The sequence below is a fragment of the Hesperophylax consimilis genome, chromosome 10 (assembly GCF_061612785.1).
Source record: "Hesperophylax consimilis isolate HC1 chromosome 10, BYU_Hcon_1.0, whole genome shotgun sequence".
NCBI classification, from domain to species: domain Eukaryota; kingdom Metazoa; phylum Arthropoda; class Insecta; order Trichoptera; family Limnephilidae; genus Hesperophylax; species Hesperophylax consimilis.
In genome coordinates, this window is record NC_142845.1 from 11,012,997 (window position 1) to 11,027,977 (window position 14,981).

Consider the following 14,981-nt stretch of genomic DNA (forward strand, 5'->3'; position numbering starts at 1 on the left):
ATTTAATTATTTCATTAAAGTACACGTAACAAGTCATTCTTTAAAATATTAAGACAAATTTAAAAAAAATTCTGTTTAAACACTCGATTCTTTCAAGAAAGGCGTACAAATACAATATTAGATTGAATCACCGGTACAATATTGTATTTTTTTTGTCTTCCTTGAAACAATTGAGTTTTATATAGACAAAACTATTAATTCATATTCATATTGCGTATGTACGGGCGCAAACAAATAATTTGTCTTAATATTTTAAAACATAACTTGCAAAGAAGTATATTTTAATGAAATAAATTAATTAACGCCATTTATGAACACGTAAAATATAACGAGAGTAACACGGTACTATGTATAATTTTTTCAGGCCACGGGGCAACGTATCGGCACCATCATCCAGTCTATTGCCACCTTCTTCATCGCCCTGGGGCTGGCCATCTACTTTGAATGGCGGCTGGGCTTGGTGGCCATGTCTTTTACCCCCATCACGCTGTTCGCCACCCTCATGCACCGCTCCGTCGCCAAGGCAGAGAGCTTTGGCTCCTCCAGGGCTATGGAGAGAAGTACTAAGGTAACATTTTATTCATCAAATCTTTAAACTTGATGATGATTTAATGCTTGACCTTGTGGAGACTTTTCCCCCTTTCAATGCAAAATTTCATAAATTTAATTTTTTTCATTCAATATTTCTTTTTATTTCTGCAAATATTAAACCCGTCTAATTGAAGCTAATTGGGTAAAATAATTATATTTTTGCCTCAAATAAAATTTTAATTTTTTAGTGAAAAGTTTGTACCCACGCAATTTTAGATTGTCAATACCAGGAAATGTAATTTTTTGTTGTTGGTTTGAAGTTCTGTTACTTTTATATTTCAAGCAGACTATACCTGTTTTTCGTATCAATCGATAGAAGAAAAATGAATTAAAATTATTAATGTAATGTCCAATTACAATTTTAAAAATAATATGTGTATCATTCATAAAGTTTAAAAAACCTTAAAAAAAAAATTTTACTTCGAAAATAAACAATTATTATCTTTGTGCACTTTGGCGCTGTTTGATGGCGCTGAACATCTTTGAGAAACAATAGTTGTTTTAAATATTAATAATTGTTGTTCCTTGGCTTTTTCATTACACGGCAAACACTTTATCATCACACACAAGGGCATTTTGACACTTTTATGCAATATAGTTAGAGGTAGCACACAACCTAATGCAACGCGTGACAGATTAGTACTCAGACTACGAAATTAAAAGCACAACAAGTAGCGTTTCTTTTATAATAGTGATATTTTCATTATTAATGTTGTTTTTGCCTATAGCTTGCAGTGGATGTCATCAGTAACATAAGAACAGTAGCCTCGTTGGGACGCGAAGGTGCATTCCTGAAGGAGTTTGCGGCCGAACTGTCTCCCGCCATGAAGAAGGCCAAGAAGAACACCCATTACCGCGGCATGGTGTACGGCATTGCCAGGAGTCTCATGTTCTTTGCCTTTGGCGCCTCCATCTACTACGGAGGGTACCTGATTGAGAATGAGGGAGTGTTCTACGCTGATGTATTAAAGTGAGTTGAAAGTCATGATAAAAGTTTAATTTTGAATATGAATCTAAGCTGTAATATACTTTTAATATTTGAAAGACAAAGTTCTTTTGTGTCTTTTTCTAGTCTGGTCAATGACAGTAAATACCTTATAATATTAATAATACCTTATAATAATAATAATTTGGTTGCAGTATGCTACACTAGAGGCTGTACTACCTAGCTGCGCAATGTTGCCATTTTTTCATAAAAAATCAAAATTTGATCATTGCTTTGAAAATTAATATATTTTTTAATGTTGCGTAAAAATGCTATAAAACCAAAAAAAAATTTAAATTTAAATTAAATTTTTACCCCTCAGGCTTCTTGTATATTGACCATTATATTTCTTATAAACGTAGTGCATTTCCACTTGGCATTAAATAAATATAAATATTTCTTAACATATCCGACTGAAAACTGTTTTTGAAAGGTGATGAAATAAGCTTTCTAATTTTATGGTCAGATATAAAATTATAATTTTTTGAAATTTTAAATTTATGCTTACGTAAAATGGCGCACCTTACGATTTTTCATCTAAACACTGAATTAAAATTACGGATAACGAAAAAACACACATTTTATTAGACAAATGTATTATAAACATTACTAATACCTCAATTTTTTGTCGTTTCATATAAAAATAATTTATAAAAAATTCACAATGTTTCAAAAAATTTTCTAATTGCGGTCGGAACCTTCAGTTTCACAGAGGTGCACGTTTTAATTCTTCTTTAGTCTACTTCTAGATTTGAATATAAAGTGTAGTGTTTTCTCTTTCTAACACCGTTTAGATCATATTTCTCACTAAGACAGTAAGGGAGATACAACGATTTCTATGAGACCATAAGAGCTTTTCTGAAAATTGAACAAATAGACTCTACGGATAATATTTGTTTACCGAACAAATTACCCTCAGGGGTTTTAAATTTAATTTAATAAAAGCTTGCCTGTATTTAAAAAAAATTAAATGAGCTTCAAGGTAACTTTTACTCGAAAAGCAAGGAACCTATAATATTTTTCAAGAAATTTAACTACATATCTGAAACTGAATCTAAAATATCAACCAAAATAATCATATTAATATTTTGTCTTGCAACTTATTTTCAAAGTGTCTCAAGTATTGGTAATGGCCACCCTATCCGTAGCCAACGCTCTTACATTTACGTCCAATCTTCAGAAGGGAATTTCATAATAATATTTTGTCTTGTAACTTATTTTCAGAGTGTCTCAAGTATTAGTAATGGCCACCCTATCCGTAGCCAACGCTCTCACATTTACTTCCAATCTTCAGAAGGGAATTTCATAATAATATTTTGTCTTGTAACTTATTTTCAGAGTGTCTCAAGTATTAGTAATGGCCACCCTATCCGTAGCCAACGCTCTCACATTTGCGCCCAATCTTCAGAAGGGAATTTCATCTGCTAGCCGAATCATATACCTTTTGAATAGGACACCGAAAATTGTCGATCCTCCCGGCAAAGAAATCCAAAACTATGTTAGTATAATCTTATTTATTTAATTACTCGATCAAATGACGAATGATTCATTCAAACTACGTAATAATATGTACATACTTTAGGAATGGAGTTATTTAAGAAATTGTATGTTGGTGGAATCATGACATGTTATAATCATTATTATTATAATTGTGTAATAGGATGTGTGTAGTGCATACATATTAATGAAGCGACTCACCAATGTTCAACAAGAGCTGTTTTATTTATACACTAGCTGTACCCCGCCACGTGTTGCTGTAGCCCAGTCTGTCTGTGCAGATAGAGAAACAATAGCGCGTGTTGCTTTTACGTCCTACAGCTACAGTACAGCTAGTGTATAAATAATTTGGCATCCTGAAAAATGACCTATTTTTGTTGTTTGTAATTATTACATCCGTAAACTGCACACACATAACCTACGTTATTGGGACATTTTAACATATTTTTATCAATATTGATCAAAATAACAAATAAGAAAGCGCAAAACACAGCAACCAACTATTAAAAATATTAAATTTACTGCCATTGAAAGGAATGTCAACGTCAATACGCTATGCTAGTTGCCATCATTGTTGATAATGGCAATATATTTACTGGAGTAGGACGTATGTATTATTAAGATTATATTATAGTGTATTTGGCATAAATCACTAGCTTTTACGAGGTTTAGTCAACTTCAGTGGAGTAGCTGCAGCTGTCAGGCAAAGATTGGTCAGTATGATATAGCAGCAGGTAGCTACAATAATATAACTGTATAAAATGTTAAATTGTAGTGCTGCTTCTACAGTCAAAATAAAAAATTATTTGGGGTTTGCTGTGTTCCCACAAACAGTTCTCCAACTCGTCGTGGAAGGAGATTTTAATTAGTAGGTTCTTGTTTTTAAATCAGGGATTTATTAATACTTCGCATATTACAATGGTGACTCGATAATCGACCTAACTAGAAGCTGGCTAAATGGGATCTGGGAACAGTAAGTTTGTCTGGGAGCATTCTCACTGGCCCTGGCGACTACTGGCCACTAGCTGCCATCTTACGCACTCCCATGCAAGCTCTTTGCACTGCCCTCTATGAGTGCATCTGTGAAGCTCTTAACTAACTCACTTCTCAACAGGGTTCAAAACCCATTAGTTTCTCATGCCTAATGATGTGGTGCTTCCACACTGTCCAGCCACCTAAGTTTCACACTGCTTCGTCCTGCAGGCTTATTCTACAGAAATCTCTTTGATAGGCTACTATCTTCCATCCCTGCTGTATATCCTGCCCAGTAGAGCCGTCCCAGTTATATTACTTTGTAGCAAAGGAAACACCATTCTCGCGAGACTTTTTATGTTAATGCTATTTTTGCCACAATATTGTCAACCAATCTGCATATGTTCGTGCTCAAAGTGTTAGCGCTCTTATAGTTTGACTAAAGTTGTCACTACGGGAGGCGAGTGCGGTTTGGCAAGCGAACTATTAATAAACTGAGTCCTTTCTTGCGCACCTTCTTTTGCTTGCATGTTTGACATTGAACTTAAGTAACTTTTCTACTTTTTCTTGTGCTCTCGCCTGTCAGAGGTTGGCTATTATTATTTCTTTAATTTCTAGGAATCTGAGGGCAAAGTCAAGTACATGGGTGTTTCATTTGCTTACCCAACGAGGCCATACATCAAGGTCCTAAACCAACTGGGTCTGACCATCCCGGCTGGTAAAACCGTAGCCCTGGTGGGAGCCAGTGGCTGTGGAAAATCCACTTGCATCCAACTGCTTGAGAGGTTCTACGATCCTAGCGAAGGAAAAGTGGTAAGTTCAGTTTTATTGTCATATAAATTCACAATAATTTATATTTAAAAAAGATATTGTGGATAACCGGTGAACAAATCTTTGCATGCGTTCATTGTCTCATTAAATGTTACATAATTACATTAATGAACTACTAACCTTTTTAAATCTTAAATACAAAGCATAAAATCTGTTTGTCCCTCTAAAACTCTTGTTGGGTGAGTTCTGGTATGATGAAATTTTAACTGCCTCTTCTGTCTACCTTAATGGCATTCCTTTAAGTCAACATTTTGAAACATTAATATAACTCCGGTAAAAGAAGACGAGGCCATATTATTGGTTTAGTCAATTATTAATTAAAAAAATATTTACATATGTTTTAATAAAATATACAATTGAAAAATGATAATAAATTTTTGGCATTAGTAAATTGTTCGCTCATAAAATTTGAAAAATCTTGATTTGAAGCTGATTTTTCCAATTTTTTTTCCAGATGTTGGATAATGAGCCAGTGAACGAGCTAATGATGGAAGATCTCAGGAGAAATCTGGGAATAGTGTCTCAAGAACCAATTCTGTTTGACCGGACCATCGGTGAGAACATTGCTTACGGCGATAACAGCAGAGTTCCAGCAGAACAAGAGATCATAGAAGCAGCTAAACAAGCCAACATTCACAACTTCATCACATCCCTACCCATGGTTAGACATATTCTATTTACATATATACATATGTTTAGTTGGACAGTTTTACACGCACCTGTTTTGTTATAAAACCACCTAAATAGACAATACGGCATGCAAGCGTGCCGACCGTCGCTTTGCTAATACAAAACTACAAGGACTATTATGGCGGCTATGCAATTTGGTGTGTAGGTACCAACAAAGGCGGGACATCAATGTGCGAAGATGTGATTTGCAGTATGTAGTATTTTTGTGCTCACGTTTTCGTACTAATAATGGTTCATAGCTCATCTCCCCTATTTCTTTTATCTATGGGCACTACAGTGAAACTCTCTTTGTAAAGTATTTCAAGTGACTGATAAAATAAATTCTATGTTGATAACCTATTCATAATAATAGTATGTGGTTTACAACCAAATACATTTTTTGCTTTTTGATTTTTTGACCGAAAAGCGAATATTATATGTACATCAACACACTTATTTATGTAGTCAGTGGTGTCACCACTGTTTAAAATATTGTTCATTCTTCCGATATTTCCTTTTTACCATGAAGAGGGATAAGTCTTCAATCTGTACATATACAGTTATTTTGTACATAGGTCGTCTTACTTATTAGATTCTTACCCATCGCTTTAGCGTTAGTATTGTTAGGCTGGCCATACAGTTTAAGGCCATTTTAACCATACCTATGCCGTGATAATAAGTGAAGTTATTCAATATTCCAAACTTAATCCGCATAAACACTGCGAATATGTATAAGGGGGTAAATGTTTTAATTTGCTGGCCTTTTGTTTAAAGTTTTTAGGAATTATTTATAATCTTATTGTGTTTTTTTTATTACAATCCTCAAGTGACAAAGCAAATTTAATGTGTAGTTATCTTTTTATTTTGATGACAAAAAATATGATTAGACTTTATTTATTTTATTCAGGGATATAACACAAGACTAGGAACCAAAGGAGCTCAGCTATCAGGAGGACAGAAGCAGAGGGTGGCCATTGCAAGAGCGCTGCTCAGGAATCCCAAAATATTGCTATTAGACGAGGCTACTTCTGCTTTGGATACAGAGAGTGAAAAGGTATGTGACATTGACTCACTCTTGAGGTGGCTGGTAGCCTGATAGGGCCCGGTGGGTAGGAGGCTTTTTAGAACATTGCTCATCTCTACCACGGTCTTACTTTTGACATATTTAATTTATTATGAAAAACAGTGATTCACAAAGTCACTGAAGTTTGTCTGAAAAATGATGACTATAGTCCATAAATAAACCAACCACTAGATTGATAACTCTGTGCTTTTTGTTCCCAGCAAGTGGACAAATATAAATATATATGGATAAATATGCCATATTATACTTTTTTTTCCTGTGAATATCTAAGCATAAATCATGTATCTAAGTCACACAAACCATCGACGAGGATAGAGGAAACTAAAAAAGCCCAACCATAGACAATATCATTCTCATTCGGAGCTTGCCCCCATTCATTAACCTAAAATATTTAAAAAATAAAAAGTGTAATGTTTTGAAGCATCGAATTTTGATATTTCTCTGCTAGTAACAGAAAAATATAAAACTCAGTTACACGTTAAGTATTTTTATTTCAGCAAGACAATAAATTATAGCTACATAATAGGTTAAATCATTAATGTATTAGAACAATAGAATTATACCTTGCATAATATAATTACGATATGCAGTATGGCATCACAGTACGCATAATCCTGGCAGGAACAAGGATACATAATGAGTTGCAGTAGTGGTTTAGTCCGAAGAAGTCGTAGGTCCCCTTGACGCACTCGACTTCCTCAGGAGTGAAGGCGGGAAGAATCTCTGAATGCAACCCGAGCGTAATCTTCGAAGTATTTTTCGATCAGGGTTTCGGCCACCCTCCATTATCGGCATACTACACGGCCATACTCCACGAGCCACAAACTGACGGACATCTCACTAATATCAGATAAACAATATACATATTCAAATCTGCCAAATCTCTACAACCAGAGATGTGCAAAATGGGTACCCAAAACCATTTGAAATGCAAAATGGAAATGGGTCAAAACTTTTCCATTTGAAAATGCAAAATGCAAAATGGTTTTTAGAAAAGCATTTCAAATGCAAAATGCAAAATACCTATTTTCAAAATGCATTGAAAATGCAAAATGGTTTCTCAGGTCAAACAATAAAATAATTATAGAATTTTTAAACAATTGTGTCATTTGATAATGGATATCAATGTAGAACAAACATACATTATGGTAAATCCAAAAACACCACGACTACAGATTATGAAACCACAAAAAATTTGCATGCGACTAATGTTGCCAACGTAAAAACATAGCAGTTAATATTACAGCGTCATGGCTCCATGTTCAGTATTTGAATCAGTATTTTTTGTAATGGTATCACTCAATTGCCAGAGCTTCTACCAGGGAGCAACTTGACAAATGTAAATTAGCTCTCATAGCGAGGTTGAGGCCGACTGATATTTGGCGCTTATGAAAAAAAGATTATAATAATAATAATAATGATTGGATTATTTATATAGCGCCGTTTTCGTGAGAAAATCACCTCAAGGGCGCTTAACAACTTAATTTATGCATTGATCACTTAGACTTAATTAATTTTGGTTTATAACTAAGTTTCATAGATAGAGAGAGACTTATAACTAAGACTAATGTCGAGTGATTTACAACTAAGACTTTTAACTAATGACTTAAGATATATATATTTTTATGACCAAGTAGGCATTTACACAATACCGCTATAATACGACTTACAACTACGGCTTAAACTAGAGATTTACAACTAACATACATATTTAATTTATATTTACAAATACCGATTGTTATGATTTGTGGAGATAGTAGGAAGAATGTTGCAAAAAAGCATTTAAAATGGAAAATGCATTGAGAAAAGCATTTAAAATGCAAAATGCAAAATGGTTTTTAGAAAAGCATTTAAAATGCAAAATGGAAAATACCCATTTTGCATTTTGCATTTCAATTTGAAATGGATTTATTTGAAATAAAGCACATCTCTGTCTACAACACAACGACGTGCTTTAAGTTCAAGATGTCAACTTTCAACGAAACCATCATAGATATATATTCATTCAGCCTGTACTCGGCTGTCAAAATTCAGAGTTTTTCATTGGAAGTAACCTGATGACGTTTCAGACCACAGACATTACTGTGTCTTTTTTTGGGTTTCATTTTTTGATCGGAGTTAAACCTCCCTGTTGTAGTCATTCCCCCCAAAGGCATGATTATTGGTAGGTTGGTCCTGTCTCTTGAAAAACTAAAAAGCCTGTGCTGCCTAGCTCTTGTGAAGTTAACGGGGACATAAAGTTTAATACGTTCCAGAACATCAGGATCGGAATATACCCATTGAGCAACTTATATGCTATTTACACCATTGCAATTTTTCTTCTCACGTCTAGACGATCTAGTTCTAGCATTCCAGCGAGAATGTCCGATGAATGCAACAACATTTACAATTATTATATACATTTACAATTTGGGAGACGGGTGCGGGTACCGCCGCCCCGTGAATCATTTAACACCGCTGCCAATGGTCACCCCAATTGTTTTGCTACATTTGGTCAGGAGTGCCCGGGTTCATGTGCTGAGGATTTTCTAGTTATTGGCTACGGATGCTTCTGCCCACCTATGGCTTGGCCCGTATTGATGTTTAGTAATATTTTATCTGCTCGATAATATTTCATTTTGTTTATATGAACATCGCCACGTAGTTAAGATATGGAAGCGTTATTTGGGCAAGGTTAATATGATAATCGCCACGTAGTTAAGATATGGATGCGTTATTTGAGCAACGTTTATATGAACATCCCCACGTAGTTAAGATATGGATGCGTTATTTGGGCAAGGTTTATATGAACATCCCCACATAGTTAAGATATGGATGCGTTATTTGAGCAAGGCTTACACAAAAAACAATCACTTGAAATATATTCAATTACGGTATTATTAAAAAGTATTATTGGTCGGCCAAATGAGATGAAAAAGTGCCGTGTGGTGGTGAAAATCCATATATTTGAACGCACCCCAAAGGTCAAACACACTTGTGAGTTTCATTTGGCGTAGCAAACCTAACCCAGTCCTATGCAATGCTCTGTTTCAATTCCTTGGTTCTTTGGTAGCAATTAGGGTATTTACACACTTATTTTTTTTTTTGAGAAAATAACAGTAGTACATCATTTATTTATGGAAACACCCCATTATCTTTGAATTTTTTTGATTGTTGATAAATTTTTTTTTTTTAGGTTGTTCAAGAAGCGCTGGACAAGGCCAAGCTGGGACGCACCTGCATCACCATTGCTCACCGTTTGAGCACAATCAAAGATTCAGATCTTATTTGCGTGTTTAACGAAGGAAAGGTTTCTGAATCGGGTACTCATGCCCAACTTATGGAGAGAAAGGGCATTTACTACCGCCTTCAGAATCAAAAGGGTGTTTGATCATAATTTAATTAATAATTAGTCATTTTCAAATGCCAGAATATATTTAGAGTATGAAAAAATATAATAGTATAAAAAAGGAGGGCTCTGCATTAGTTTAAATTTCTTAATGGCAACACCAATTCAAAAGTCAAACGTAATATCGCATTTTAATGCACCATTTTATTTATAAAATGGTTTTTGCTCGGTGTGTCCATTAAAATGTTTAAAAATTTGCTCCACTTCATTAAATTTGTACATTTTATAGTGAAACTACCTCTCATGTCCTTTACTCAAACAACCATTCAATATTCTGCAGATTAATTTATGTTCCTACAAACCAATGTTTTTGGCAAATATTGTTTATTTTGTAAAATTTAAGGTCATACTTCTATTGCACTAATTAGCCTTTAAAATATTTAAGATTTCTTTACATTCTGTGTTACCATTTTAACATTTAAGGTTAGGACCCACTGGACCCAGGTATGCAACACATTAAGACATCTCAACTTACAATCCATACATTTTCTATGAAAATAGACGATTTAGAAACACACTTGTCACACACAACTCAATCTTACGCTCCTCACGCAACACCGATCTGCGCTCTCCAGATCAGCGTGGGACATGACAAAGAAAGATGGAGGTTGTGAATGAGTTGATTTGACATTTATTGCTAGTTTTGTTTCAAAATTGGAGATAAACAACTAATAGATTTAGTAAAATTTTACAAAATGATTTACAGCGTAAAATCCATTGAATATTGCAATACTACGAAGCATACGATGCTTGCATGGGCCCAGAAGTCCTTTCCTTTATTCTATCCAATTTATTATCTTTCATGGCTAATTAGTGAAATAAATACCAAAGTTTGAAAATTAACCAGTCAGTCAAGGACAAGTAGGCTGTGTATTTATTTACTCGTATAATTTATAAATAAGATTTACATATCATAAGGGTGTTGAAGTGCAATAAGGTTTACATGTAAAAGTAACATTTAAGATTTTTATTCAATCCTGTTCATAAATTTAAAACAACCAATTATTCTAAACCTTTGAAAGAATCCGTAATGGTATTTCGAATTCCACAGACAATGCCTATTACTAATTCCATAGACAAAAATTTAAAAAGTTAAGAAATTGGTTTCCTAAATAAACAAAGAGAAAACTTTTAACTTCTCGGGCTAATTTGTTCAGATTTTTGAACACGCAGCTATAATCCGTAGAGTCAATTGTTTTTGAACAAACAGCTATTATCCGTAGAGTCAATTGTTTTTCAACAAACAGCTATTATCCGTAGAGTCAATTGTTTCGAACAAACAACTACATATTATCAGTAGATTCAATTGTTTTTGACAACTTTTCGGAACAGCTTTGTGAATTTTTTATTAATTAATTTTATATGAAACCACATAAAAGTGAGGTGGCAGTAATGTTTACAATACATTTGTCTAATGAAATAAGTTTTTTTTTCGATATCAGTAATTTTAGTTCAGTGTTTACACAAAAAAAACTTAAGTTGAGCCATTTTTCAAACTTTTTGTGTTTGATTTCAAAATTTTAATATTTAAATAATTATATTTCTAATAGTATAATTTGAAGGTGTATTTCATCACCTTTTAAAAACAGTTATTAGTTTTCGGATACATTCAGAAATATCCCGTTTATTTGGATTTTCATAAATAATATCAAGAGGTGTTCTCACTCCCAATTTTCTAAAACCATAGAACATCTGTTTTCTTCAACAATTGACAAAGGTCCTATAAGATTTGAATTACATATTAAATGTATTGTTTTTTATCTTTACGAGATTGTTATTATATGTATAAAGAATCCCAGTAAGTTGTCCACATTGTTCATTGATTAGTTTTAATTAAATCATTACATAACTTTTCATAATTTTAAGTAGGTAGCTTTAATAATTATTGTTGTGTCATCGAACTGTTCTAATATTTTTTGTTTATTTTTCCTTGCAAGATTTGTGTTTATATCATTAATTTATTTTGTATTTTTTCAAAATATAAAATATTTCAAAACACATAGGTGCGCTTAATTTTTTTTTTTTTTCGATTGTCTCTGGCTTTCACCCTTCAAGGGTGTTCTAGGCCTTCATTTCAAATTATAGACAGAGGGAAGGTAAATTTATAAATAAAAATTTGGTTTTAAATGGGCAAATTTCAAAATTGTATGGAGTCGAATTCAGATTTAGAGGGGAGGCAATTTTAGATAAGGCTTGATAGAAGAGAGGATATTTGTTTAGAGAGGGACAACCAAAAAATATGTGATCTAAAGTTCCCACTTCTAGACCACAGAATGTACAATCTGGGGAGTCAAGGACGTGAATTTTAAAAAGATGGGAAGGAACGGAACAATGACCGATCCTCATTCGAATGAGTGAGGAAATTTCTTTTTTGGAGAAATGGGGGGATTGGGGTATAATACTTTGTATTGAGGCATAGGCACAGGCTCCCTTGGATTGACTAGATTTATACTCTGACCAAAATTTTTCATTAAAACACAAAATTGTTAAAAAGTTTGCAGCTTGGAGTAACGATTTATGTAACTTCCTCCAAGTTTATAAGCTTTCCCTAATTAATAAAAAAGTGGTTTTATAAATTAGGAAATGTTATGTGATTAGGTGCTTAGTTTAATGTGATTCAAAAATGACTGCAGGTCTTTTTGACCCTACGCCAGTGCATCTGTGCCAAATTTAGGCAGAGGCGCTTCAGGATTAGATAAAAAAAAAATTACAAGTAATGGAGTATTTAATTTTGTTATTTTTTCTTGAGGTGCCCGTAAACAATCAAGATAAATTACCTATTATTGTCTACTACTGAACCACAGTGGTGTACATTGTTCTATGACCAAAGTCAGTCTGTGTAGTTTTCAAGTTTGGGTTTGAATTGTGCTTAGAATATTTGATAATTGTCATTTTACTATAATTTTATGCTAATTGTTTGTACAACTAAATAATAGGCATTCAAGTTCCTTACTAAATTGAGAGGAAAAAAAACAAATTTAACAGAAATTTTACACATTCTTTATTATCTTATAATTTCCTTTTATGGTTTATTCTTAGGATAGTCAAGAGCTTTTCAGGTTTATGGACTACTTGCCACTGCCATTTATATATCATACCACATATCATGCTAGGAATGGTCATCCTAGGAATGGGCAAGGTATGATTGTGTATGTCCTATCAATATTGCCATATAGCTCAAACACTTAAGACAAACTCATAACACAAAAACACGGCCTCCAGCGATAACTCCACCAATTTTTAATTTGTTTAACCCATTACCTCCATGACGATGTCAATAGGCATCAAAAAAATAGATGAAAAGTATGATTTTTTTTCACTGTGAATAAAGCTAAATCCCACCAAGTTGTTATGCAGCATTTACATATTGGTATGTTAGCTTTCAATAATTAACATAATTTAATAAATTTTATTAATTATTCTATTTTTAATATTTTTTTTACTAAAGCCCTGAAAATAGACCCATTTTGAAAAAAAAAAAAAAAATTAAAACGGAAAAAAATAAAACATGTGTGAATCACATATTGTTATCAAAAGATGAAATAGTCGACAACACTATTTCAACATAGTATTATATGCATAAGATGACCGCTGGATGTCACTGAAATCAGGTGATGCCTGCGCGCAACGTTTGGAGGTTAGCTGTGACAGTGTTTTCATATGTTTTTGGTTAGCTTGCCTTCAAATAATACGGTTTTGTTGTGTTTTTATGGGTGATTTTTATTAAAAATAATAGTTAGTCTGCAGTTTTCGGATATTTTTAAACAGAGAATGTTGATGAACAGACGGACGAAGAGCTGATTGACGATGATTTGATGGCATATCACGACTTGACTGGAATCAGCCTTCGACATCCTCTGGTGCGAGTCGTAATACCTTGCGAATATCTATTTCAAATGCACCACCAGCCAAAAAATTAAAACTACAGTAAACTGTTGCGTTCCTGAACCGCTGAATGTGGTGCATAAAGATATGTACGAAAAGCTGAAGTCTAATGCTTTTCAAGTGTTTTCATTATTCTTTGTTGACGAAGTGATTCAGTTTATTCTTGAGAGGATGATCAAATACGCTCGATTTAAAACCAATACCAAATTCCAGTAAGATATATACGAATTGAAGCGTTTTCTTGGTTTCTGTGTTGACCGGCTACAATACATTGCCATCTACCACAGATTATTATTCGTCTGACCCGACCTTGGGTGTAAGCGTCATCAAAAAAGGAACCAACGTCCACATTTCGAGCTTATAAAGCGCTATATACATTTTTGCGATAACAACAATCTAGATATAACCGACAGAATAGCTAAGGTATGATAATGACTAACGTTCCATCTTTATTTGTATTTGATGTTTTTGCACACAAACTTTCAATCGACGAGCAAATGGTGCCATATTTCGGTCGACATTATTGCAAGATGTACATTAAGAATAAGCCAATCAAAGTTGGCTACGAGATTTGGTGTCTTGCTTCCTCCGAAGGCTACCTGTTTCCAAGCAATGCCATATTCCTGAGCATCTGATACATATGACCCCGTATTAGGTCAAAGATTATCCTTCGTACTGTCTATGATGGAATATATAGAGTTCCCCGCACGCCATGAGTTATTTATGGACAATTTCTTCACATCTCACCATTTGATGTGTATCCTGAAGGATAAGAGAATGTGCGCTACTGGCATATGTAAGCCAGTTCGCTTCCCTAACCTTGAAGCTTCAGGCAAGTTGAAGACAGGAAAGTAATTGCCTAACGGTAACATTTTCTTCTATATTTCCATTGCGCATAGCGAACATTTACCTAGCAGGTGAATTTGATGCGGTGGTAGACGTAGAAAGCCAAATATGCCGTTGGTTAGGACAACCGTGAAGTAACAGTGGCCACGAACTATGATCGAATGGAGCCAGTAAGTCAAGTGCAGAGTTGGCAGAAATTGAAGGAAGACAAAAAAGGCAAAGTTTTTAAGGAA

The 14,981-nt window shown here is 33.9% G+C and overlaps 1 protein-coding gene across 2 annotated transcripts in view; it reads left to right on the forward strand.

Annotated features, from left to right (window-relative positions):
- Positions 1-11,911, forward strand: part of LOC149420276 (ATP-dependent translocase ABCB1-like) — a 53,304-nt gene extending 41,393 nt beyond the window's left edge. For both annotated transcript variants that reach the window (XM_089636564.1, XM_089636565.1), the window contains 7 exons: positions 365-568; positions 1,320-1,561; positions 2,915-3,074; positions 4,664-4,858; positions 5,331-5,537; positions 6,453-6,599; positions 9,805-11,911. In XM_089636564.1, the coding sequence (XP_089492690.1) occupies positions 365-568; positions 1,320-1,561; positions 2,915-3,074; positions 4,664-4,858; positions 5,331-5,537; positions 6,453-6,599; positions 9,805-9,999 (1,350 nt within the window). In that variant the 3' untranslated portion in view covers positions 10,000-11,911. The remainder of the gene's footprint in view (positions 1-364; positions 569-1,319; positions 1,562-2,914; positions 3,075-4,663; positions 4,859-5,330; positions 5,538-6,452; positions 6,600-9,804) is intronic.
- The last annotated feature ends 3,070 nt before the right edge of the window (positions 11,912-14,981 follow it).